Source organism: Sus scrofa, chromosome 7, assembly GCF_054392235.1.
Source record: "Sus scrofa isolate SSC_HxYL_T2T_F1_AM1 chromosome 7, Sscrofa_HxYL_maternal_Yorkshire_Landrace_v2.0, whole genome shotgun sequence".
Taxonomy (NCBI): domain Eukaryota; kingdom Metazoa; phylum Chordata; class Mammalia; order Artiodactyla; family Suidae; genus Sus; species Sus scrofa.
The window spans coordinates 47214547-47240688 of NC_139389.1; the positions used below are offsets into that span (position 1 = coordinate 47214547).

General features: G+C 50.2%; 1 protein-coding gene and 1 long non-coding RNA gene across 6 annotated transcripts in view; one reads left to right on the forward strand and one right to left on the reverse strand.

Annotated features, from left to right (window-relative positions):
- Positions 1 to 26142, forward strand: part of LOC146401553 (uncharacterized) — an 838561-nt gene that overhangs the window by 692575 nt on the left and 119844 nt on the right. The gene's annotated exons all lie outside the window — the stretch shown is intronic.
- MRPS18A (mitochondrial ribosomal protein S18A) lies at positions 261 to 15563 on the reverse strand. 5 transcript variants are annotated; one of them, XM_084968242.1, is made up of 8 exons: positions 15442 to 15563; positions 10445 to 10535; positions 8829 to 8860; positions 8144 to 8232; positions 6123 to 6230; positions 3573 to 3696; positions 3323 to 3392; positions 261 to 624 (listed from the first exon to the last, which is right to left on the reverse strand). In XM_084968242.1, the coding sequence occupies exons 6-8, from the start codon at positions 3652 to 3654 to the stop codon at positions 480 to 482; spliced, it is 297 nt and encodes a 98-aa protein (XP_084824368.1). In that variant the 5' UTR covers positions 3655 to 3696; positions 6123 to 6230; positions 8144 to 8232; positions 8829 to 8860; positions 10445 to 10535; positions 15442 to 15563; the 3' UTR covers positions 261 to 479. The 5 variants fall into 5 exon arrangements, with proteins under 5 accessions (XP_084824368.1, XP_084824369.1, XP_084824366.1 ...); XM_084968243.1 differs by having other exon boundaries at positions 10445 to 11299; positions 11616 to 15563; XM_084968240.1 differs by lacking the exon at positions 10445 to 10535.

Below are 26142 nucleotides of genomic sequence, written 5' to 3' on the forward strand. Positions count from 1 at the left end.
AGCGGGGATGACTGGGGAGGTGACAGCTGGGAGCCCTTCAAGCAGGGCTGCTTCTTGGCCGCAGCCCAACTCACCTCCTCCTTGCAGTCCGCCCAGGCCTAAGAGCTAAGAGCGGTCAGTAGTGAGGAAGGGAACCTGTCTGGCCCATGAATTCCACTGCATTCACGTGGCCCATCGCAAAAGATGAGCGATTCTGCTCAGTAACTTGCTGGAAGCGAGCCAAGCTCCCCACACTTCCCAGGCAATGAGCGCACACCCGGTGGGAGGGTAAGAGCCTTGTTTTATAAGATTCCTTTGGGCCAAGCTCCCACCCGTCAGCGCTGAACCCAGGCCAGGCCTGAGCCCCTGGCAGCTGCCCGGGGACCCGACTGCCCTGCCTGGCCCCTGGAGGGGGTCCTGCTGTCCCTTGCGTTGACAATGCTGGAGGAGCCGGGGGCCGTAGGGCGGGCTGGGGTGGAGTGCGGGCGGAGCTGCCTCAGTCAGTGGTACAGCAGCAGGGGCCTGCCCGAGTAGGAGACGTTGTCCTTCAAGAGGGGGGACCCCACGGGCATGCGCACCTTGTTCCAGCGGTGGCCTTTGTTGTAGATGGGCTTGACAGAGCGGGGAGACCAGCGGGTCAGGTACCTGTGGAGGGAGGACGGGAGGCAGCTGTGAGGGCTGGCGGCCCACCAAATCCTTTTGCCAGTTTTCCTTTCCTGAGAAGGGGCTTTTCCTGGGAGCCACCGCCAAGTGTGCTGTAAACAGATGGGTTGGGCTCCTGCTGCTGCAGGCGTGTGTGGCCAGGGCCAGGCTGCACAAGGCCACGTGCGCCCTTGATCCTGATGAGTTGTCAATGTTTGTGTGTATCTGCTGGGGGAGGAGGCGGAGGAAGAGGCTGCGCAGCCATGGGGAGAGGAGGCTGACGTAAGGGCCTGGAGGAGACCTTCCCTCTGCCCCACTTGGCTCATCTGCCCCACACCCCCCCACCCCAGCCTTCAGGGAACAAGCCTGGGCAGCCCCTCCCCCAACCCACGACAGGAGCCAAGGGTGAGGGCCTGTGGGTGCAGACCTAGCCCAGGAAGGTTCTTGTGAGTGGGTGCGGGGAAAGATGGCTGCCGCCCATAGTCCTCTGACCCCCTCTGGGGATGGCAGGGCCCTGACGGTTCCCGGAAAAGTGGCCCACGCCGGCTGGACTGGGGTTTGCTCCGTCCAGAACGAAACCTGGATCCCATCCAGAGAGGCCCACCCTTTGTCTTGAAAGCTCAACCATGGCAAAGGCCAGGATCCTCCCCTGCTTCCATGTTAGGTTGCGGCTCAACCCAGCTGCCTCCAGGGACCCTCAAATGAGAGGCTTAATTTAAAAAATTAATAACCGTGGCTGAAACTTTTAGATACCAGTGAAAAAATGGCTGCTGATGTATATATTTCCATTGAGCTCCCTGGACCTCCGTCTTCTGCCGGGAGAGGAAGTAAAGAGCTGTGGGGTGCGGTGGGCAGGCGGGAGCAGCCTTCCCCGCGTCCTGGTCTGTCAGCGCCCCAGCGGGAGCACCTGTGCGGCGGGCTGGTGGTGCTGCGCCGGCAGGAGAGTAAGGGTAAAGGGACGGCAGCATGTGGCAGGCCCCAGGCTTTGGGGGGTTGGGGGGATGGGTGGAGAAGTGGGCTGTGGGAGCAGAATCCCCCAAAGGGGTGCCCACCGGATCTGAAGACCCAGAAAACCCGAAGGCTGACCGGGTCCTCCGAAGCTGTTGCCCCAAAGCTGTCCTTTCCCCCTCGCCCTGGAGAGACCTCAGGAAGCCAGGCTTTAGCTGTCCCTGGACCTGAGGCCTGTGCTACACAGAGCAGCCAGTCACGGGGAGAGGGCCGGGGCCTCTGGCCAGCTCTCTGGGGTCACTCCAGCTCTAAGAAGCACCAAGGCTCCTTTCTCCTACCTCTCCCGAAGGGGTGGGGAAGGAGGAAGCGTGGCTCCCCAGGGCCCAGGAGGGCCTAGGCCAGTGCCTGGCAGCTCAAGGACCTTTGGATGGAATCATAATGTCCCTTGTAAGGAATCAACCTCCCTCATAGCCAGGACTCCCTCTCCTCCCCAGGGTGGCCTTTTGCAACCTTAGAGCCCCCACACGTCATCAATCCTGTGTCACGTTAAAGGACACCGGATATATGGGAGGGAGTCTGGCTTTGCTTCAAAGGCCCGAGGGCAGGATGGATTGTGTCCTGAGGCCTGCTGCTGTCTCTGAACAAGTCAGGGCAGGGGTGGGCTCAACCCCCAAATGGTCCACAGCACTTTTGGGAAAGACAGAAAGAGGTTAATATGTCCCATTCCCTCAGGGCTGCTGGCAGATGGCCTAGCTAGCAGTGTGGGCGGTGCAGGTGGCCAGGCGTGCGTGAAGCCTTAGTGCTGGCCCTGTGCCCCCAGCCCAGCAATCCATGGCCTCCTATGCTCCATGCCTGGCTTCTGTTGGGGATCAGCCTAGGAGGTTTGCTGCGGGCAGAGTGTCTTGCTTTGCTTTAACCACAGACCACAGTTTCAGTGGTGTCAGGACAGGCTGAAGGAGGGAGGGGCCACTGATGGGGGGAACAAGAAAAAACACCAACATCAACTTTACAGACACAGACCTACTCTCAACAAAGGGATACTGTAGTGCTAGGAGTATGTGATGTGGTATCATCAGAGATGACTTTTTGGGTGTCAAACAAGAATCTATTTCTACACCAGAGGGGCCACCCTGCTTAGGCTGGAAGGCAGACTGACGGATTCCAGGATCTAGGGGCCTTCCTCTCCTCCTCTGTAGAACCTCGGGACCTCATGGAGCGCCACGTGTAGCTGTGCAGGTCGTTGACTGCACAACTCTAGGAGCACTATTCGCAACCTAGTCGACGTGGAGGCAGCCTTGAAGTTCTGCAGTGTCGGATTTGTAGAGCTCTACCCAGCGGCCCTGCCACGAGAGCCCTCTCATTTCCATTTCTAAGGCCTCATTCTGCCCTTTAATAACCCCGGTGCTATGACTGAAGGTTTGTAGAAGTGCTCTGACATTCCCATAGCAACCCAGTATGATGTCATAAACAGAGGATTAGCACATTCTAATGCCCGAGCAGCAGACCTTCTTACCCCTTTACCCCATGCTAAGGGCGGGGGAGAGCCAAGGAGGGGGGCCGAGGATGGCTGGGAGGGTAACAGAGGCACACACAGCGGCAACTGCAGTGTGGAACCGAGCATGGGGAGTGGGGGGGTGGGGGGTGGAGCACTCTGGCTTTTCTGAGCCGTGGGATGAGCTCCAGGAGGCGGCTTCCCCAGCGAGGGCCGAGGGCCTGCAGAACTCTCTGGGTGCTGACACCCAAGGTGGCTTACCTGTTGAGTCGGGGTTTGCTCTTTGGAACAAATCCTTCAGGAAGCTTCGGCCTGTGATTTGGGAGCAGACCTGAGTGGAGGGAGGAGTACTTAAGGGGATGGCTGGAGGGAAAGCCCAAGGGGGTGGGAGGCTGGCCCAGGCGGGTGCGTGTCATGAAGCCAGTCCAGGAGGGGCCGGACCATGGGGCAGCTGGAGGGTGGAAGTGGTGCCCACAGCCCCATGCCCTCTTAGCCCCGAGGGGCCTTCTACCTGCCCGGTGGGCCATCTTCACACACTCCTCAATTTTGAGGTGCTCCTCCTGGCACAGGCCTGTGATTCTTCGGGGCAGCATGCCCCCGTGTGGCCGGATGAACTGGCTGAGCAGCAGAACATCCTGGTGGTAACAGAAAATAGGAGAGGAGAGTCATCTGGAGGGACTGCAAGGGGCTGAAGCCTCCCTCTGGAACCGACCTGAGACCAAATCCCTCCACAGAGCTTTGCGCATGGGCCTGCGGCCTCCACCCTCCTAAGACTTCAATCCCCACTTAGCTAGATTTCCTGACCCTCTTACCACCCCAAGAGCGCTCAGCTCCTCCGTGAGATGGTCTTTTCAGAGACTAGGTTAGCGAACGAGAACACACCGACACCTTCCCTGGTGATGAAAGGTCTGCTTTTCTTGGGTGTCGCAGGGGTATGTTCTGTATTTCTGCCCAAGAGGGGAAAACCTGCACCTCTTCTGCCCCAGCCTACGAGCCACAGGCTAGAGGACCCTTGGAGAGCCCCCTACAGTCTGCTGTTCCCTCTGAAGCCCCAGGCAGCAACGAGCTGAAGACGAAGGGGCCAGGGTTGAGAGGTTAAATCCCAGGTCTTTCCAAACCCTCGGGACCAGATGTAAATGGATTCTTGGGCTTTCTTTGAGCCATCAGACTGCTTTGTATTGAATTAAGGAAAGAGGGATAAACAGAGCCAGAATCAAGAGAGACCACTTTCCCTCCCAATTCTCACCATCTGGCTGAGGGGGTTAAATAAGTCTCCTGCCCCGCCTACCCCGAGGGGCGTGGCCTGCCCTTCTGCAAAGTCCTGGTTCACAAACTGATTCGCTGCCCTGGCAGGCGCCTCGCTCCCTTGCTCCCTTGCTGCATAACCGCAGATTTGTTTTAGTCACTGGACAGCTCCCAGGGGACCCAGGCCCCCAATCCCCACCCCTGTAATCTTCAGAATCTGATAAAAAAGAATTTGGATTGGATTATCCAGGGCTAATACACTGGGCTCACAGCCTCAGCGCCCCCACTGCAGGCTGCCAAACAAGCCGATAGCTTTGTGCAGCCAGGCTGGTGGTGTCCTGAGCAGGAAGGGGTAAAACGAAAACAACTTCTTCAGGCTTCACCTTGGAGGGGATTGGATTTCTCCTGCTGAATAAACAGAGCCAAGTCCATTTCTTGGAAATGGCTGGTAGGAAGAGTGCTCTCCGGTGGCCAGGCATGTGGGGTGGGGGTGGGGAGTCACCTCCTCACCTGCAGCTGGGATGCCAAGCAGGGCCACCACCCCACTAACTTCCACGTCAAGAGAAGCTGAGCACACTGCCCCGTGGCCTGCAAGTTCCCTGCTACTCCAGGTGGCCAGAAGCAGAAGGCCCGGGCAGGGCAGAACCCCCCACCCCCACCTTGGGGTGGCCTGAAGCCAAGGCTCCCAGCCCAGGAGATTAGTTGGGTTGTTCTGTTCAGATCCCATGGGCATGTGGCCTCTCCTGCTCTCACCACCTGACCAGGATCTCTGCCCTTAGTCATCCTATTCCACAGAGGGGCACAGGGACAACCTGCAGGTCACACTGGCCCAGAGCCTGAATCACCTGAAACCTAAAAATAGGGTGCTTAATATCACCCACAGAACGCTGAAGGACAAGTGAGGGTTTCTCCAGGGCTGTGTCTTGCCCCGGGCCTGCCCCATCTCTAGATGATGGAGAACGGTAGCAGGGACCCAGGCCTGCCTGGGTTTTGTACCCCCGAGTTTGCGTCCCAGCTCTGACATTCACTAGCTCATTAACTTCGCCATGCCTCACATTTCCTCATTTATAAATACAGTACCCACTTGATGGGGATACTGTGAAAACTAAGTGAATGAGGGCATGGAGGTGCTTTCACACAGAGCAGCACTGCATGCAGCTCACACACACTTCTCTCTCGCCATCTCTCCATGACACACGGCTGTGGAAGAGCCACAGCAAACAGGTCTCTGTAAGTCCAATGTGGAAAGAGAGTAATGGGCCCTCAGATCACCCTGGGGCTCTCCCGATATGCCCTCCGTACAGAAGGAGGAAGCCAAACCCAGATCCTGATCCCCGCACGGCCCCCCCGCCCCCGGCTTCCCAGGAACACAGCCCTGAGACTGGGCCCCAGGGCCCTGGTGGTCTGAATCACACGAACTAAGTCACTGACTCTCTACCCTGCTGCACGTTAGAATCACCTAGGGCGCTTTCCAAAATAATGATGGCTGGGCTCTAGCCCAGGCCGCTGGAGTCAATGTCTGGGGGGTGGAGCCTGAACATTTTTTAAACCTCCCTGTATTTTTTTTGTTTTTGTTTTTAGCTGCTTCCATGGCATGTGGAAGTTCCTGGGCTAAGGATCAGACCTCAGCAGTGACAACAGTGAGTCCTTAACTGCCAGGCCACCAGGGAACTCCCTTCCCAGTGATTGATGTGCAGCCGGGAGGGAGAGCGCCGGACAAGATGCTTCTGTCTTGGTGGCTTCATGAGATGCTGCTTAAGCCCAGGGGCAACACGAGCTCCTCAATGTGCAAATGTGTGTCTGTGCTCAGACTCACCTCGTAGTTATACTTGTGCTTCAGGTTCCAGCGGCAGATGGGGCACTGACCAGTGGGGTTGGGGGGGTTTGGACTTTCCTGGGGAGTCTCTGTGATTCGGCCTTCGATCTAGGAGGCAGAGAGACAGCCAGTGAGGGAGAGGGCTGGGTGGAGCCTCTGGTCCCCAGGCAGCCCCCCAAGTGGTAGGAAATGCTGGTGAGCCTTCCTCTCTGGGGGCCTCGTGGGAGCAGCCAATGGGTCTCTCCGCCTAACTGTGGTGGTGGCTCTGCAGTTGCTGGATACTAGGCTTTGGGGTGGCCTGCAAGGATAGTAGAAACCAGACAATGTTGGTGGCAAGAGGGAGGGGGCTTTGCTGTATCAGCTAACTGCTACTTTTCCTTCCTCAAAAAGACAAAAAAGCACCACAACATTACGGAGCCCTCTGCCTGCTTTGGGAAAAAGTCATAAATGCACATGGTAAAAAGTTTCAAACTGTGCAAGGATGTGGCGCCCAAAGGCAGTCTGTCTTCCATCCCACGTATCCTTCTCAGAGGAAACAGCAGCTTCCACGTTAGCTGACGGGGATAAGTCTATGCCAGTGGTCCTCAGCCAGGCATGATTTGCCTCCCAGGGGACCCTGGACAATGACTGAGACAGACATCTCTGATCGTCTCCACAGGGGGATGGGGAGCTACTGGCCTCTAGTGGGAAGTTTCTACAACACAGAGGTCAGTCCCCACAACAGAGGATCAGCCAGTCTAAAATGCCAACAGTGCTGGCCTGAGAGAACAGGTCTAGGCCAAAGAAGACGGCCGCGTGCACCCCCTTCTCCCCTCTCATAAAACACAAGGGGAGGACGTGATCCTATCACTTTGGATGCCACTGTTCAAGCCCTGTCGAGGCCAGGTGTGAAATGACCTTCACCGTGGCTGCTGTATCCTGTGACACAGACTTGGAATTACCAAGTGCAATAAACCAATGCTTGGGGAGTCAGCTCCAATTGCAGGAGGGGGAATTCAGAAAGCCTTGCTGATTGAGGCCACGGATTATGAGAGTAAGGTTGGGACAGGTTTGAGAGGCTTTGGGAGGGAAGTAACGCTGTCCTGGGGGGGAGAATTGCAAAAGGCGAAGGGGGCCAGAGCAAGGCTTGGCCGTGCAGGTCGCTGCCACTACCTTTCTGCCAAAGCTACTGCAGCGAGCCAGAACTGGAGACAAGTGCTGGGGAAAGTGCGCAGGCACACAGAAGGTCTTAAGGGGGGTTAAGGTGGGCCTGGGGGGGTGGGGAGAGAGTAATGTTTGCTGACCCCCCCACTATATGGCCTGGCTCTGTGCTAATAATGGTCCACTTATATCTCATTTAACCCCTCAACCTAATGAGGGCGGCATCATGATCTCATTCCACTGAAGAAGAAAGCGAGACCCTAAAGAATGAATAACACCCCAAGTCAGCCACGCTGTGCCTCTCCAGGCATGGCTGGGCTCCCTCCCCCCAGGCTCTCGCAGGCCTCTGTGTTCATTCCACAAATAGCAAATTCATGCCCCACAGGAAACACACTCTTTACTCTCAAAACCCAGATGTGTTTCTCTCCGTCAGCACGGAGTTTACAGGATGAATGCTTGCTTCGGCTTTGAATAAGGGAACCAAAAAAGGTGCCCGCAGGGGATGGGGGTCCCTAGAAAGAACTGGTTTGAAGCTAGGCAGTGAAAAGGCTGAGGGAGGGAGTGCTGGGGGCGGGGGGACCCAAAGAGGAAACTCTAAGGGCCTGTCCCGGGGATAAGACAGCCTTGGGGAGGATGGAGCTTGGCTGGCTGCCAGAGGGGTTAAATCCCTGGTTGACATGGAAGCTACAGAGGCTTCTGGGAGCTTCTGTGGAGTGGTTGAGGATTTCTTGGAGGCGTGGAAGGCCATGTGAAAACAACGTTGTCTTTTAGGGATTATAGGATAATCTAGGCCCCGTGACTCCTGGAGGAAGGGCAGTGAGATGGGCCGGGTGAGGGAAGGGAGGGAGTGGGTGTGTGAAGAACTTTTCTAACTTTCTCACCAGCAGACAAGCCAGGGCGCCAGCTATGAGCTCAGGGCCCAGAGAATGTCACCTTCTAACGACATCACTGAAGGAGGCGCTTCGTCATCCTAGGCAGAAAGGAAAGACAGAGAGATCCAGGCTTCTGGCCCGGGGTCAACTCACTCTCTCTGGTCTTGCCATTACCTTGGTCTTCCCTTTGGAAAACTGACTATCACTTGCCAAAGAATATATCAGCAAATACCTCTAAGTCCCTGTCATTTTTTTTTTCCCCTTTTTTTAGGAGCTACACCCACAGCATATGGAGGTTCCCAGGCAAGGGGTTGAATCGGAGCTGTAGCCGCCAGCCTATACCACAGCCACAGCAAGGCAGGAACCTTAACCCACTGAGCGAGGCCAGGGGTTGAACCTGCATCCTCATGGATGCTATTCAGATTTGTTTCCACTGAGCCATGACAGGAACTCCCCAAGGGCCAACTCTAATCAGATACCAGATGCCTCAGTCCAGGCACAGTGACTGTTCCTGATCAACCACACTCTTGCACACAGGTGAAAAATAGCAAACTGTGGGATTTAGGGTCACAGAGAGAGTGGATCCTGAAGCCGGGAGTCCAACTGGGGCCTCCCTCCCTCCCTCCCTGAGAGGAGCAGACAGGCAGCTCCAAGCGTTAAAGAGGTTAGAAGTGGCCCACTCAGCAGTACTCACTATAGTCGTCTTCCCGTCTAGGATCTCCACCACTGCAGAGATAAAGGGGAAAAATTAGGGCAGCCATTTATAAGGAACGGGGAGGTTCAAATAACAGCTCCAGCTACACACGCAGAGAAACGGAGCTTTCCATCTGCAAGCTCTCACAGTCCCCACCCGGAAGAGGAAGTGTGCTGGGTTCACTTCCCAGTGCCAAGGCTCTGCCTGAGATAAGGCTCTCCACACTGTCTCTGCCTTTCTAAGCCAAGACGACCCGGGTTCTAGTCAAGGGACTTGGCAAGATCCTGTCCTACCACTGTCAGTGGTAATGGCCTAAGAGCTGGGGCAGGGATCAGGGGGATGGCACCTGGTGGTGGGGGGTGGGGGGGTGGGTGCAGAAGCCACTAAAACCCCTTCAAATGTACGCATTGCATGTGTCCTTTCAGAAAAGAACCAGACAACCATGGTTCCTGACCTTGACAAGTTTGCAGTTTAAGATACAGCACTGAACTAACACTGCTCCAGGGGCCCCAGTGGCAGATAAGCAACGAGACCAGTTTACTCCTAAAACATCCTGAGATCCTCATGCTGAAGCTGTGTGAGTCAAATCCTCTCCCCTCCCTACAGGGGTGCTTTTGTTTTCCACCCTGGAGAGGGGTGGAAAAGTCCAGGCAGACTAAGACTAGGACTAGGTCCTAGGTCCTAGGGTCCGGGCAGACTTTAAGGGAAGTACTGCAGTTCCCCACTGCATGGGACTCCCTTAGCTCTTGGGCTGTTTAGGTGGGAGGCAGTCAGAAGAGAACCTGAGAGAGCAAGGCAATGAAGTCGCACACATGTCGGGTTGCACATTTCCTCTTACTTAACCAGAAGGCAGAACCACAACCAAGCTCACATCCCACATTCAGCGAAGATAATCAAACAGAAAGTTCTTGGAGAGTCTCCCTTGGCCTCCCAGTTTCTTCAGAAAGAGAGAAGCCATGGCTTCTAGCATAGGAACTGGCACACTGCAGATGCTCAATAAATGCTAGGGAGCAAAACACGTGTCCCGGTCCCCTTCTGACTGCTCATTACTGTAACAGAAAATGTGAGTGCACACAGCTGGGCTGCAAACTCTCTCCCCAAATACGAAAACCATATTTTAACTGTAGCTTGGCTACTACAATTAGTTCTACTCAGCTCTAGCCAAGGAAAGAAGCAGTTCAAATTAGAAAGAGCCTCAGGTTAACTTTGAGAATCTAATGAAAGTCATGGACCTCGCCCTAGAAACACGTCCATAAGCATACACACAATTAGACACGGATTACAGGAGGTCACAGACCCCCTGCAGCCACGTACCTAAACGGGTAACACTGGTGGGTAACACTGGTTTTCCCTTAGCGGTGGCAGGAGGTGATTTCCTACTTTCTAAAGTAAACATGTACTGCTTTTGCAATAAAAAATAAACAATATAAAGGGAGAAAGAGACTGAGGAAAAAAGTGAGGCAATTCTAAGCCACCCGAGGCCCAACAACAGCATCTGTGATCCCTGCGTGTCTGTGACTGACACCTAATTGGACAGAGACTGCCTGGAATCCCCCCTCCCCATTTGTTTTCTGGGCCTGTGCATTCATAAAGCCTCATTACGCCAAACTACCAACCTGAGAGTTCCTCGACTTCAACTCCAGACACCCAAAGGAGTACCAATGGCCAGAAAGGCCCCGAGGCTTTCCCCGGAGAACACTGGAGTTCCTAAACAATTCAAAGACAAACTCAGTTTCTCCCTGGGAGAGAAAATGCGTCACCCCACACATGGATCTACTTGTTCCAAACAGAGACCAGCCTAAATGGGATGTGGGTGAGACTCAACCTGGTGCTCAGTCAGGCCAGCACAGCTGCAGGGGGACAATCACAAACCTGGGGGGAGGGGTGGAAGGTGGGCACTGCCCCAGCCCAGCAGGGCTGCCGGGCACCCTGGAGGATGCTCTGCAAACCAAGTTGGGAGAGGGACAAAGGGTGGCCCGACCTGAGCAACAACAGGTAGGGGGTGAGTTTCTAAGAAACCTGATAGGAAACAGAAGGAGAGACCCATTCTGGTACCACTCAGGTCGCCGTGAGAACGGTGCTGTGAGATGAAGCAGGCAAACATGTGCTTCCCCTCTCCGTGGAGGCACTTGGGTCCGAACCATGAGGTAAACAAGCCTAGCAAAACACACATCACTCCCGGCAGAGAACCAAACCCTGAAGTCATCCCATTGGCCCCTGGAAGAGAGATCAAAGCCCGTGGCAAGCTCCACTGCTCATGAGCTCCCCACACTGCAACTCTGAGCCAGTGAATCATCTCGCTACAAGCCAGTGGGTAAAACAATAGGCAGATGCTTATCTATTAGAGACAATTTGTCAAATCAGAAGGAATGACCTGAGAACTCACGGGACCTAGACTGATCAGGCGGTGTCTCAGTGCAGGGGCAGTGGGCCTGCTGGAGCCTGAAGAGGCCCTTGTAGATTTCAAGCCTCTGAAAACAGGAGATAGGAATCAAAATGGTATTGCTTTTCAGCCTGCATACAAAAACATGTCAAAACCAAACAAAACCTAAGATCCATCTTGTCCCTGGCCTCTTCTCCATTCAAGAGAAGTGGGGGTGGCTAAGAAAAGCTGGACTAACAGAGAACTGTTAGTCACTAATGGAAAACTTGTTTAGAAAAAGATAGGATCACTCTTGTGTTCTGAGATAGGGCTGTATCAAGTAAACTAAGGAAAGATATGAAGCAATTTTCTAAACTAGGATTTAAGGGCCAAAATCTTCTAAGACAGTCACTTGTCATACATACCAAATAATCTGTGCCACATGAGGCAACACATTTGTGCACCCGTGGCGTGTACAGTTGGCTTCCACCCACCGTGGAGAGCTCCAACCGAACTGGAGACACAGTCTTTGCCCTAGAGGAGAAAAGGGAACTGAACCAAGCATGGGAACTTCACTCTAATAAAGTCCATGCCTCGTAAAGAGGTCCTTTGAGTACTTCAGTAAATACTCGCCTAGGATGGAGTCCAAGATAACTGAATTATAACAGTCTAGAGCAAACAGCATCACGGTGAGATTGCAGTGAACGTAAAAAGACCCTGACGGCCACGCAAACACAGACACAGTGAATGACAGCAGAATAAAGACCCAACTGTTTAGTAAAGGAGGAAGTGAGCCGGAGTGGAGGGCACTGCTGCAGGAAGTGCCCAAGGACCAAAGGATCCAGGAACTCTTGAGCAGAGTGCAAAGGGATGGAGTAGTCCAACGGCAAGGTGGCTAAAAGGAGGCACCCACAGTCTCACGTGGGGCCAGGGAGTAGAGCGCCCATTTGGGAAGTGTGGCCATTGACAACTTTTCTCCAACTCCTTTCTTATTCAAGCGCTGCTCCCTTCTGTTCATCTTTAATTCTGCCACTAACGTTTTTGGATTCTCTCATCACCTACCCCCTCCTTTTCCCTTGGACCCCTGAGAGAACGTCCCTCTGTACTTGCCTTCCAATGAAGAGTGTCACTGCTGCACAAAAACCTCCACTAGCAGGTTACTCTGGACTATGTCTGCTGGGTTCTTTAAAGCCCCTAATTTGCTCGCTCCTCCCTCAAAGCTTTTAGTTTTAGGGCTGTCCTCCAGCAAGATCCTTAGCTAAATGGAAAAGAGGAAGAAGATTCCCTTTAGCCTTTACTCATTTCAACACACTCTGCTCGGAGGGGCTGATAGATCATCACCGTTAATTCAGATAGTCAGATGTGTTTAATTTTCTTGTTTTAAATGTATTTTCTTCACAAGGGTTCTAAGAATGAGAAGGCAGGACTGAGGTACAACACAATCTTTGCTAAGTCTGACAGTGTCAATCATGAAAGCACTAAACGGTCCCCAGCAAGGTAAGTGATGAGAGCTTTCAGGGAAGGGAGGGAACCAAAGAGAAACCCTGCCAGGGAGTACCAAGGTGATATCGCTGGTGGACAGGGAAGAGCACTGGCTGTACTTCCAACGCCTCCACTTAACGGCTGTGTGAGGCTGAGCAGCCACTGGACACCTCTGGATCAGATTTCCTCACTTGTAAAAATGCCAGTAATATTCACCTTTAAGGACTGTTGAGAGAAAACCTAGCACAGTGCTTGCAGCAAGTAAACCACAATCTCCATTTTTGTTTCCCTTTAGTCTTGCTTCTCCCATAATCATCTTTTTTGGTTTTGTGTATCCCTCTGCCAAACTTGAGACCAGGCTTTTTCAACAGCGGCAGGACTGATACTTCGGCCCAGGTGGTTCTTTGTTGTGTGGGGCTGTCCTGTGCATTTTAAGATTAAACATCGTTTAGCAGCATCCCTGGTCTCTACCAACAAGATGCCAGGAGTACCAGCTGTGACAACCAAAAATATCTCGCGACACAGCCAAATGTTCCGAGAGACAAAACTGTCCCCAATTGAGACCTACTGCTTTAGACTGAGTGTTTCTACAGGTAAGAGCAGTGGTGCTGGGTGCCCATGAACTCTGACTAAAGTTAAAGAGGATGATCTGATACTTTGAAGAGTAGAATACCTGAAGTTCCCATTGCGGCGCAACGGGATCGGTGGCATCTTGGGAGCACTGGGATGCAGATTCGATCCCTGGCCTGATACTGTGGGTTAAGGATCTGGTGTTGCCACTGCTGCGGCTTAGATCACAAATGTGGCCAAAAAGAAGAAAAAGAAAAAAAAGAAAGAAAAGTAGAATGCTTGAATGTTTTTAGCAAGACACCCAGCTTCTTCCCCGACAACTTTAAATTCTATGTGTGCAATATTATTTGTACGTCAAATATACCAGCTGGGACCAGTCAAAGTTAGCTATATGTGTAATACTTTATGCCTCACATATAATGGATAGAATATCAAGAGAAGCTTTTTTCATTCAAAGGCTCTAGAGATAGGTGGGTCTCAAGAAAAATACAGAATATGCTAATGCCTTCAGGTAAAGATCACTTCAATTCAATTATTTAGCTTTTAAGTATGACAATGAGCAATAGGAGCTACCAACTCAAGTATAAATGGCAAGGAAGACTTCAAAGACCCATCTCATAACATAGTCCATCACTTCACAAACTTGCCAACTGAAAAATCTGAATCTCAAATACTCCTTTGTAAAAAAACAAAACTAATCTTCTAGCCTATCCCCTGGGAACATAGATAGCAAAGAACTATTTTCAACTATGAATTTCATAAGGATGTGTAAATTGCAACTGTTAGTATCTGACATTTGGTAGACACCCTCGAAAATGTTATGGGCACATGCCCATTTTGTAGCATGGGAACAGATGAAACACCTTATGCAAGTCCTTTCTATCAACAGCATGATCTCTTTGGTGTCTTTCTTTATCAATGAGTTTATCTAACCAGGCAGTATGCAGATTTTGTTGTTCTTTCTAGTAAACCGTTCCACCTTCCCTTTACAGCTAAATTCTTCAAATCCATCTATTTCCACTCTTCATGAATTATCTCTGATTTCCCCAAACTGGATTCCTTGTCTGCCATTCCATGGAAGTTGCTGTTTGAAAGCTAAAAAAAGGGACCTCTTCTGAGATAAATTCAATGTTCTCTCCAATGGGCTCTTCTTTTTAGACTTTTCTGCTCCCTCTGACAACAATGATCTCTATTTTCCTCTGGATACATCTCAGTTTTAGTTAGAGGATGTAATGGTCAATACTATGCCAGAATCTTAAAAACAAGCAAGCAACAAACAAAAAACCCCACTTCACTTCGTTTGCACATCACTCATCCTTTCCTGTTTCCAGCAGTGTACAAAGGAAGGCTTTGTCCTGAAAGATCTTTTCATTCACTGCCAGATTCCATCCTTTTATGAGCTTATTAAAGACACATCCCCTTCATGAAAACTTCTAATAGGGTTTGCTGTTTCCGGTAACTGAATCTCCCTGTACTTTCTCATGTAAATTCCTAATATATACACACCACCTTATTAGAACCTAACTTCTCAGGAAAAGGGCTGTATTTTCATTTTTTCCAAAATCCCTTGAAAGCTTTCAATACAGAACTTGGCCGTCAGTAAGCTCCCGGCTCAATACTAGAATCAGGCTGCCTGTCCAAGATTTAAGATTAATGAAAAGTAGAACCACCATCCAGCATATGCCTCTAGTTCAGCGGTTCAGCCGCCTTTCCACTTTAGCTTCTACTTCTCAGGGAGACTGGACAGAAAAGCCACTATTGGATTACAGCATTTTCAGGTGAGAAGCTGGAAAAGGAGGCCCTCGGGAAGGAACGAATCTTTAATCGAGATGTCCTTTCCGGATGGCGCAGGAAACCTTTAATGAAGGAGGCGGCCGCCCGAAGAATACGGAACGAATTACGACGCAGACGCTAAGCAAGAGCTTTTTTGAATCCTGGGACATGTTTCTTTTCTGCCCTTGCTAAATAAGCAAGCCTTTCTCTCCGATCTCCGTCCCCGTGAGGGCACTCACGCTGGGTGAGAGATTAAGGTTACAGCATCATGATGTGGAAAGGGATTTCAAGCACTCGGGAGCGCCAGCATTTCCGACGTTTCAGAACCGCAGGAAGGACAGGGAGGGAGGGGCGCAAGGGGGCTTAAGGAAGCAAACTTCCCTTCTTCACTTCAACCTTAGGAGGTCACCAGGACCGAGGACTCACCTTCTCTGAAGCCGCGAGATGGAGGCCGAGCCCAGCTGGTCGCGGCCGGGCCTGCCAGGAGCCCTCGGAGTAGCCGTCCACAGCCAGACACCAGAACATTGAGACCCACCATCTTGAAAACCAATCCCGACCTTTGTGCACTTCCGCTTCCGGAACGGCGCGCGCGCAGCCGCAGTGGTGGGCAGGAAGTGTGCGTCTTGTGGGCTTCCCGCTCCGTTATTTAGGTCATTTACATTTCCTCACCTCTCGGGCTTTGAGCTGAGTCTGTGTCAATCCTGTACCTTATTCCGAGGGTCCGGGGGAGGTCTTTAGCTCCTGTCTGCTAGTCCTCAAAGTCTCCAAGGTCGCCTTCGTTTCCTGGCAGGCTGCTTCGGTAAAATCACCCGCACTACCCCTATTTCTTTAAAACTTTTTCTTTTTTGCTGGTCAGATGTGGATTTTCAGCTTCTTGAGACTGGGGCTCGGTCTCTACCGGCAAGGTTGAAATGGTTTGGAACAGCAGCTATCTCGTAGACCTGGGATTGAATTAATACCCCGTCCCCGCCCCTCCCTACCTTGGCCTTTAATTCTTTTGTCTCAGCGCTTTCCTTTCGCTGGTGAACGTATTTCTCAGGGTCAGTTCAGACCTCACTTACACTGTGGAGTCTTAACTTCCCAGTTACTGGTTCTCAGCACCAGATACCTCTCCATCTTTGTACTCTGCCTAGTTTCAGCTTTGTATTTGTATAATGCGTTTCCTCACCAAACTGGAAACTCATTGAAGGCAAAGACATTGTTTTTTGGTTGACTTTCGTATCTACAGCACTTAGCACAGTGCCTGACACATAATGAGTGATACATATGTTACATGTGTGTATGTGTATATATATACACACGTACACATATAAAATGTATATAATGCAGGTAATGTGTGTAAAGTATGTATGTATATATCTACATTATATGTATACATACAATTACATATATATGTATGTATGGATATATCTACATTATATGTATACATACAATTACATATATATGTATATATAATAAAACATTTTATATGGTTAAGATTAGATGAGATAAAACATAAGTTAAACATAAACATAAGCTCATTAATAAAGCAATTATTGAGATGGCCTTTTTGCTAGGTACTTATGACAAATTTGACATACTTGCCTAATAAGGAAGCTTATAGTACCAAGAAGAAAACAAGACTGCTCAGTTTTCCATCTTTTGGACTTGCAGGATGTATATAGGATATTCCCCTAGAAGTACAAAAGAAAAGAAAGTCATTCACAACTCAATTCCTCCATATGGTGGTTAGGATACTCTTTTCCACACTGGAAGGGATATTTTCCAGTTATCGTACTCTGATTCATAGATGGGAAGATTGAGTTCATTAAATGGCAGAACATGTTCCCTGGGGGTTAGGGAAGGAGCCCATCTTCCAGTTGGGACTGCCATGCAGGTGGACTGGGAGGATACAGAGCAGCAACTGCATGGGGGACTTGAATGGTATCACCATAGGTGAGAGTGGGAGAAATGTGGCATTGGATTTTCTTAAAACACTGCATTTAGCAAAGACATGTCCTAGGAAGGGGAAGCTTGCAGGAAAGGTCAATCTAGGTGGGTGAGACAGACACAATGATTATTGAGTGGAGCAGAGGGTTTTGGTGGGGTATATGCCTCGGAGATCTGGCCAGGATCAGGAAATCCTTGGCTTTCCTTGTAGCTTCTGCTTTCCTTCTGTACATATGACCTCAAACCCTTCCTGCTTGTACCATACCCCTTGTTTCTTTACGTCCCCAACTTCTGGGGATCTGACAGGGATGAGAGCAGTAACAGAGCCTCACCTAGGGTTTGTTTTAGACCTAGTGAGCTAAAGTATTTGAGTGCTAACCTTCTCATTGTCTTATCCTAATTTAACATAATCAAATTTTATTTTAAAAAACAACTTATATTTTCTACAATAACAAGTGACATGTGATCATTGTAAAAAGAAAATGAAGCAATAAAGTAAAAAGAAAAGTAATATTTGAGTTCCCTTGGTGGCTCATCTGGCATTGTCACTTCTGTAGCTCTGGTCACTTCTGTGGCATGGGTTTGGACCCTGGCCTGGGAGCTTTCACATGCTGCAGTTGTGGCCAAAAAGAAAAGATTAAAAAAAAAAAAAAAAAAAAAGGGAAGAAAAAAATATTATCCAATCTAGAGATAAGCATTTTTTACATTCAGCAGAATTAAATAATACTGTGCACATTCTTTATTTTGTAATATCTTGCTTTTCTGAATCTATGCATAATCCTTACATGAAAAAACAGTTCTCTCAGACCACATTTGTCTCAGGAGAATAGACTTCACTTTAAAAAAATTGTTTAAAAAAATTGTTTTTAAAAAATATCATCCAATCTAGAGATAAGCATTTTTTACATTCAGCAGAATTAAATAATACTGTGCACATTCTTTATTTTGTAATATCTTGCTTTTCTGAATCTATGCATAATCCTTACATGAAAAAACAGTTCTCTCAGACCACATTTGTCTCAGGAGAATAGACTTCACTTTAAAAAAATTGTTTTTAAAGAATAACCTGAGAATTCCTGTCGTGGCTCATTGGAAACAAATCCGACTAGTATCCATGAGGATGTGGGTTCGATCCCTGGCTTCGTTTAGTGGGTCGGGGATCTGGCATTGCTATGAGCTGTGGTGTAGGTCCCAGACGAGGCTTGGATCTAGAATTGCTGTGGCTGTGACATAGGTCGGCAGCTGTAGCTCGGATTTGACCCCTAGCTCAGGAACTTCCATATGCTGTGGGTGTGGCCCTAAAATAAATAAAATAAATAAATAAAGAAATAAAGAGGGGTTCCCATCCTGGCACAGTGGAAACAAATCAGATTAGGAACCATGAGATTGTGTGTTTGATCCTGGGCCCTGCTCATTGGGTTAAGGATCTGGTGTTGCCGTGAGCTGCAGTGTAGGTCACAGACACAGTTTGGATCCTGCGTTGATGTGGCTGTGGTGTAGGCCTGCAGCTACAGCTCTGATTCGACACCCTAGCCTGGGAGCCTCCACATGCCACAGGAATGGCCCTAAAAAGACAAAAAAAAAAAAAAAAAAGAAAGGAAAGGAAAAATATCTGTGTATAAATGGGGACCTATGCAATTCAAACTCATGTTATTCAAGGGTCAACTGTATATATATATCTATATATCTATATATTGATAAGCAGTGTTTTAATTTTAACAATTATCAAATATCATATTGTAATTTATCAAATTTCTTTCTTTATGGTTGACATTTTTTGTTTCTTAATTTTTTTTTTCCTGGACAAGGTCTTGAAGATGTTCTGTGTTTTCTTCCAAAAGCTTTATTGTTTAACTTTCACGTTAGACCTGAACTCATCTGGACTTGTTTTATTATGTGGTCTGAGATTGGGATTAAGGTTTGTTTGTTGTTATTGTTGTTCCAGAGTAATATTTACCTGACCCAGCCCCATTTACTAAAAATATCCTACCTTCCCCCATTGCATTTTATCTGGTATGTATCTGTTTTCTGAATCTCTATTTGGTCTTTTTCTCCTGTTCTCTAGCACCGTTTTAAGTAGCTGTATACTATTTCATTGTATGGAAGTACCATAAGTTACTCAACCAATCCCCAATGACTAGGCATTTAGGTTGCCTTTTTTTTTTTGTTTGTTTGTTTTTTTGGCTTTTTAGGGCCACACCAATGGCCTATGGAAGTTCCCAGGCTAGGGGTCGAATTGGAACTATAGCTGCCAGCTTATGCCACAGCCACAGCAATACCAGATCCAAGCTGCATCTGTGACCTACACCGCAGCTCACAGCAACACCAGATCCTTAACCCACTGAGCAAGGCCAGGGATTGAACCCTCGTCCTCAGGGATACCAGTTGGGTTTGTTACCGCTGAGCCACAACGGGAACTCCAGCATTTAGGTTGCTTTTAATTCAAACATATTATCTAAGACCTATCTCCCTACTCCAAAACTAGCATCCTCCATTTCATTAATGAGCCTTATATACCCCTGTCCCCAGTTGGGTATGTTGTGGGCTTTGTTCTTATTTTTTCAAGTACAACTATATGTGGGATATGAGGGTGTGCGTGCCCTTCCCTGGGGGCTGCACAGTGGTGGTTGCCACCCAAAGGAGAGATCTTTCCAAGAGCTGGAGTCACTCTCATGCATGGGAAGAACTATTTCCAGCTGCAGTAGCCATCCTGGAACTTGGGACACTACATGTGTGTGAAGAGAAGTGTGAAGAGAAGTGACAAACTCCTCCTCTCCCTGAGAGCCCAGCCCCCTTGCTCCTACCCCATTTCCCAAGGAAATCTTCCTTCTTTCTTCTACGCCTTGTCCTGGACCCTAGGCGATATCTCAAGTCCCAAGTAAGCCGTCCTAATGAAGATGTTCAGGGAAACATTCAGAACAGATGAACCCAGAACTGTTCACTGTGCCAAGAAAAACTTAAACTCGCAGCAGAAATGATCTGGCCTAAGTGGCTTGCTGCTGGCCAACGGGACAGCTGGCTCGGGTCAGAGCAAAAAGCACGAGTTAGGAAGCCATGGGTGGGTCAGCCTGTCTGTGGCTTCGGGGCTGAGGCAGCCCTGGTCCAGCTGTGGCTCAGTGTGCTCCTCCGGCCTTCCTCCCACCTCGCCCAGGAAGAGGGGGCCAGAGCCAAGAGCCACACAGATGTTCACTGTGAATGAGCAGAGGCAGCAAAAAGGCGCGGGAAGGTGGCGAGAGCTGGGGGGGGGGGGTAGAAGTGAGGGTGGGAGGGGGCCACGAGAGAAAGTGGGACAAAGGGCTGGCAGGGTGAAGTGACCGCTTTCTCCTAATTACTGTGGTTTCCTTACAACCCCCCTGCTGATTCCAGCTGGTGGACTCAACTCATAACAACACGTGGCCTGCCCTGCCTAGGTCAGGAGCTGAGGCCCAGGGCGCCTCCCTCTAAGGGTCTGGTCTCCTTTGCAGCCGCTGCTGCCCTTCCTCCCCAACGGGCTTTGTGTAGATGAGGGAAGGGACAGCACCTCGGTTGGGGTTGGGGTGACAGCCAGGGACTGCTGGCTTTGGGTTCACTTGGCTGCTCACTTCGGGTCCCCGTGACCTTTCTAAAAGGGCAGTTCCCTGCTTGTTTGGGCTGCTGCTTCCAAACAGGTATGAGTAGGGGTGGGTGAGGAGACCTGGGACAAAGAACCGCTTGCTCAGTGGTGGCCTCTGCGTACAGGTGTGCCCTGTTTGACGCAATGGACCTGGAAACAATTGGGGTGTGTCCAGAGCCCTCGATCCTTCAGTGTTTTCCATCACGTTTTCAGTGTTGTTTCTTTTCCTCACCAGGATTCTTACTCTATCCAAGTTAGTCATCTTATCCCCTTCATCAGTTCATTGATTCATTTTGCCAGCAGCTGCTATGCTCCTTTCATAAATGATTACAAGCACGGCGGGGGCGGGGGGAGGACCCTCTCCAGGAGTGAAAACACTTGTGTGAAAAAGAGACACATTGTAAACTGGACACTCTTCTTGGGATTTCTTTGCTTTCTCTTCCTTCCCCCCACTTTCTCTGAAATTATTTAAATACAGTCAAATAAAACACATATTCAACAAAAGTACCTGGAGTTCCCATCGTGGCTCAGTGGTTAACCAATCTGACTCGGAACCATGAGGTTTCGGGTTCGATCCCTGGCCTTGCCCAGTGGGTTAAAGATCTGCTGTTGCCGGATTCCATATGCTGCAGGTGCAGCCCTAAAGAGACCAAAAAAAAAAAAAAAAAAAAAAAAATGTTCATAAAACTTAAAAAACTTAAATGTACCAAATAACAGATTAATTGTTTTTTGCTTTGTTTTGTTTTGTTTTGTTTTTGTCTTTTTGCCTTTTCTAGGGCTGCTCCCGTGGCATATGGATGTTCCCAGGCTAGGGGTCGAATCGGAGCTGTAGCCGCCAGCCTACGCCAGAGCCACAGCAACGAGGGATCTGAGCCATGTCTGCAACCTACACCATAGCTCACGGCAACGCTGGATCCTTAATCCACTGAGCAAGCCAGGGATCGAACCCGAAACCTCATGGATCCTAGTCGGATTCGTTAACCACTGCACCACAATGAAACTCCTAACAGATTAATTATAAAGCCAAACAGATTGGCTATGTTATGTTACTAGGGCATGCTGCTGCCCTGATATGAATAAGGGGGGAAAATGCAAAAGAGGCGTGGGATTGGTGAGAAGCAGCTTGAGGTGCCCTCAGAACCCCAGACCTTTCAGGGGAAGTGAAGCCAGAGGAAGGAGGCCCCAAACCAAACTGCTGGCAGAAAGACTGCAGCGCGCCCTTCGTGCGCCCTCCCAGACTTAGGCCGGAAACCTCTCCAAGTGAGTGCACCCTAGTTGGGACCTCCCGGTGCTTGGCTGTCATTTGCCTCACCCCAGCTTCAGCCAGTGGTGGGGGCCGGTCAGACCCACTCACCCGTTTCCTCCCAAACCAGGCCAGCCCTGCCTGTGGCTGTGCATTTGTGCAGAGGGCTGGGTGCCCTTTCAGAAAAGGCCTTCAGGGAGTTCCTGTTGCGGCTCAGCAGTAGTGAACCTGAATAGTAACCATGAGGACATCGGTTTGATCCCTAACCTCACTCAGTGGGTTAAGGATCTGGCGTTGCTGTAAGCTGTGGTGTGGGCTGGCACTGTAGCTCCGATTTGACTCTTACCCTGGGAACTTCCATACACTGTGGGTATGGCCCTTAAAAGCAGGAAAAAAAAAAAAAAAAGAAAAAGGTCTTCATGTCCCTATCAGGCTGAGAAAGTCATTGGATTCCTTTCTCCTGATGCCTCAATTCAATTTTTGCATAAATTCTTTTTTATGGCTGCACCTTGGCATATGGAAGTTCCCAGGCTAGGCATGGAATCAGAGCTACAGCTGCCGGCCTACACCACAGCCACAGCGACTCGGGATCCTCAACCCACTGAGCGGAACCAGGGATTGAACCCACATCCTCATGGATACTCGTCTGGTTTTTAACCCACTGAGCACAGTGGGAACTCTGGTTTTTAACCTTTTAGAACACTTTGGAATGATTGGCACACTTCTGCTAATGGGTACAAACACACGTAGGGAGAGGCTGTCCCCTGCCCCGCATATGGGGACACTTTAAAGCAAAAGGAAGTAGCTGCAGACTGAAAACCAGGCTCTGCTTTAACCAATTGGCCACTGAAGTCAGATCCTCACGCTCTGTGGTCCTCAGTTTCTCCATCTTGAGGAGTCCAGTCTGGTTCTTGAATTCCAGTTCTATGAACGCTCTCATCCTTGCAGCTCAGTTCAGTCTTCAGCTCTCTCCTTGCTCCGCTCTCCTTCAGCGTCTCGGCCACGTTCACACTTCAGCTTTCACCTGCAGATGAGGTGTCCAAAATCCACAGCAGTGCTCTTTTGAGCTCTAGTCTCTGGCTCTGGCTGTCAACAGAAATGTCTGTTTGGTTCTTCTGCATGAACTTAAATACGCATGATGTCCAAGTAAGGCCACCACCACCATCCTGATAAATGCCATCAGTGATCTTGGTGTCCCTGCTGCTCCCAGAGTCCCCATTGACGGCCCCCCCATCCGATTTCCAAAGTTTTCCTAAAGTTCAGGGATTTCAAAGTTATCTCATGATAGCCTCCTCTTCCTTGTTTAAATCTCCACCAACTTCCAAGCCCTCAAATTGCCCATCGCCTCCAGTTTCCCCAGCTCCAGGCTGCTCCACTGTCTGGGTCTGATTTTCCTAAACACCCCAATCACTTTCCTGCTCCAGGGCATCTCATTGCCCACTACTGGCGTCTGAATTTGCATTTTTAAGGAACTCCTGGAAGACTAAAGCCTGAGAACCGCTGACTAAGGGGAATAAAGTCCAACTCTGTGGCTTGATGTGAGGGGCCCCCCTCCCCTTCCCCCCTTCCTCCCTCTTCTGCACAGATGCTCAGAACCAACCCTTGCTCAGTTTCCTTCCCTCCTTCACCCCCATTGTGTCCCTCTTCTTGGGTTCCCCCCCTCATCTCCTAGGCAGAACCCCTATTTCTCTCAAGGCCCAGCCTACCCCTCACCTCCTTTGTCAGGACTTCCTCCATTTGCTTTTTTTTTTTTTCCTATTACTTTTTTCCATCTGCTTTTTCTGTATTCTCTCTCTTTCCTCTTCCTTCCTCCTCCTCTTCTCTTTCTTTCTCTTACTCCTCCTTTTCTTATTTTCCTCTTCCTCCTCCCCTTTCTTTCTTTCTTTCTTTTTTTTTTTTTTTGTGTGTGTGTCCTTTTGTCCTGTTAGGGCCACAGCTGAGGCACATAGATGTTCCCAGACTAGAAGTCGAATGGGAGATGCGTCTGCAACCTACACCACAGCTCATGGTACCGCCGGATCCTTAACCCACTGAGCGAGGCCAGGGATCGAACCCATATCCTCATGGAGACTAGTTGGGTACTTAACCAGCTGAGGCATGACAGGAACTCCCAATGTCCTCAGACTGAGAGAGAATGTACCTGGCCTGATGGGCTTATGGTCAACTGACCTCATGCTCAACATGGCTTGGATGCCATGGTGCCAAAGCGCTCACACTCCAGCAGGCTGACCCCAAGGCAGGACTTTACAAGCATCTATGCCAACTGCTGTCTTGCTCCTGTGAAGCCTTTGTTTACTGTCTTGACTGTCAGCTGGTGGATGTGCTTTTCTTTCTTTATTTCTTTTTTCTTTTTTTTTTTTTTTTTGTCTTTTTGCCTTTTCTAGGGCTGCTTCCGAGGCACATGGAGATTCCAAGGCTAGGGGTCTAATCAGAGCCGTAGCCACAGGCCTACGCCAGAGCCACAGCACTGGGGGATCCGAGCCGCGTCTGTGACCTACACCACAGCTCACGCAATGCCGGATCCTCAATCCACTGAGCAAGGCCAGGGATTGAACCCGCAACCTCAAGGTTCCTAGTTGGATTCGTTAACCACTGCGCCATGACGGGAACTCCTGGATCTGCTTTTCCTCCTGACTTCTACCAGGGTCAGGGGCCCTGTCCCCTTCCTCCTCCATGTCCCCCGTGGAGCTGTTTATTTTTGTCTTCTTTTGGGTAAGTTTGTTCTCCTAAGTAAGGGGCATGGTCTCTCAGGGCCATGGAAGCATGTCACAGATTGGGTTCCTGAGAAATAGACTTGGGGGTTAGCATGCAGTGGGTGTTCTAGAAAATCTCTTCGGGTTGGTATCTGCTCAAGAGCAGGAAGGGGGATTAGGCAGAGGCAGGGGTCGGGCTGCAGTGGGGTCTCTGTGAGGTGTCCTAGCCTCCCACAGGGAGTTCTGATGCTGGGATGGCCCTTGAGGGTTGACTCAAGCACGGATGAGAGGCCCAAGTCTTTATGTCCACGTGACAATCAGCCATTGGATGTGGGCAGGTTACCCCCTCTTCAATCAGGCAGTCTCCACAGGGGTTGGCAGCTTGGGCCCTTCTGCCTGCCATGCTCTTGGCAGCTGGAAAAAGATGCCCTTTTTTCCTGAAGTGGGGCCCGAACTCTGCTTCATGGAGTCTGTCACAGAGTGGGAGATGTGGGGGTTGAGTTGCCACTGACCAGCTGGGTCAGCCCAGCTGTCCATTTGCCTCACTGGGAACCCCAGTTTCTCCTCTTGTAAAAATTAATGTTTGAGGAGTTCTCGTCGCGGCACAGTGGTTAACGAATCCGACTAGGAACAATGAGGTTGCAGGTTCGATCCCTGGCCTTACTCAGTGGGTTGAGGATCCGGCGTTGCCGTGAGCTGTGGTGTAGGTTGCAAACGCATCTCGGATCCCGCGTTGCTGTGGCTCTGGTGAAGGCCGGTGGCTATAGCTCCGATTAGACCCCTAGCCTTGGAATCTCCATATGCCGTGGGAGCAGCCCTAGAAAAGGCAAAAAGACAAAAAAAAAAAAAAAAATGATGTCTGAGGAGGGACCAGGTGGGATGGGCTGCAGGTGGGCCATGATTGGATATGGGAGAAGCTCTATTAAAAGGCCTGAGGAGGGAGTTCCCATTGTGATGCAGTGGAAACGAATCTGGCTAGTATCCATGAGGATGCAGTTTCGATCCCTGGCCTCGATATGTGAAGTGGGTCAGGGATTTGGTGTTGCCCTGAGCTGTGGCATAGGTTGCAGACATGGCTTGGATCCTGAGTTGCTGTGGCATAGGCCGGCAGCTGTAGCTCCTATTTGACCCCTAGTCTGGGATCTTCCATATGCTGCAGGTGCGGCCCTAAAAAAAAAAAAACACCTGAGGAATTCCCATTGTGGCTCAGCGGTTAACAAACCCAACTAGTATCCCTGAGGCTTCGGGGTTCTATCCCTGGGCTTGCTCAGTGGGTTAAGGATCCTGTGTTGCTGTGAGCTGTGCTGTAGGTTGCAGACGTGGCTCAGATCTGGCATTGCTGTGGCTGTGGCGTAAGCCGGCAGCTGTAGCTCCAATTTGATCCCAGCCTGGGAACCTCCATATGCCGCAGGTGTGGCCCTAAAAAGCAAAAATAAATAAATTAATGAATAAATAAATAAATAAGTAAATAAAAGCCCGATCTAGGAAGTTTCCTGGCGGCCTAGTGGTTAAGGATTCGGCATTGTCACCGCTGTGTCTCGGGTTCCATCTCTGCCCTGGCAGTTTCTGCATGCTGCTGGCATGGCCAAAAAAAGGGCAATCTCCAGGCTCTGCCCTTAAACCCCAGCCTCACCTTCATTGCTGTGGGTGTGTCAGAGGGCCAGGAGATC

What these genes read in the sequence shown, in the direction of transcription:
- MRPS18A (XM_005654195.3), bottom strand. Translation starts at nt 15,553, where the DNA reads ATGGTGGGTCTCAATGTTCTGGTGTCTGGCTGTGGACGGCTACTCCGA. An exon ending in ATCTCGCGGCTTCAGAGAAG is followed by an intron (nt 8,861 to 15,441) that starts GTGAGTCCTCGG and finishes TTATCTCTGCAG; the next exon opens with TGGTGGAGATCCTAGACGGG. An exon ending in AGCAAACCCCGACTCAACAG is followed by an intron (nt 625 to 3,322) that starts GTAAGCCACCTT and finishes CTCCCTCCACAG; the next exon opens with GTACCTGACCCGCTGGTCTC.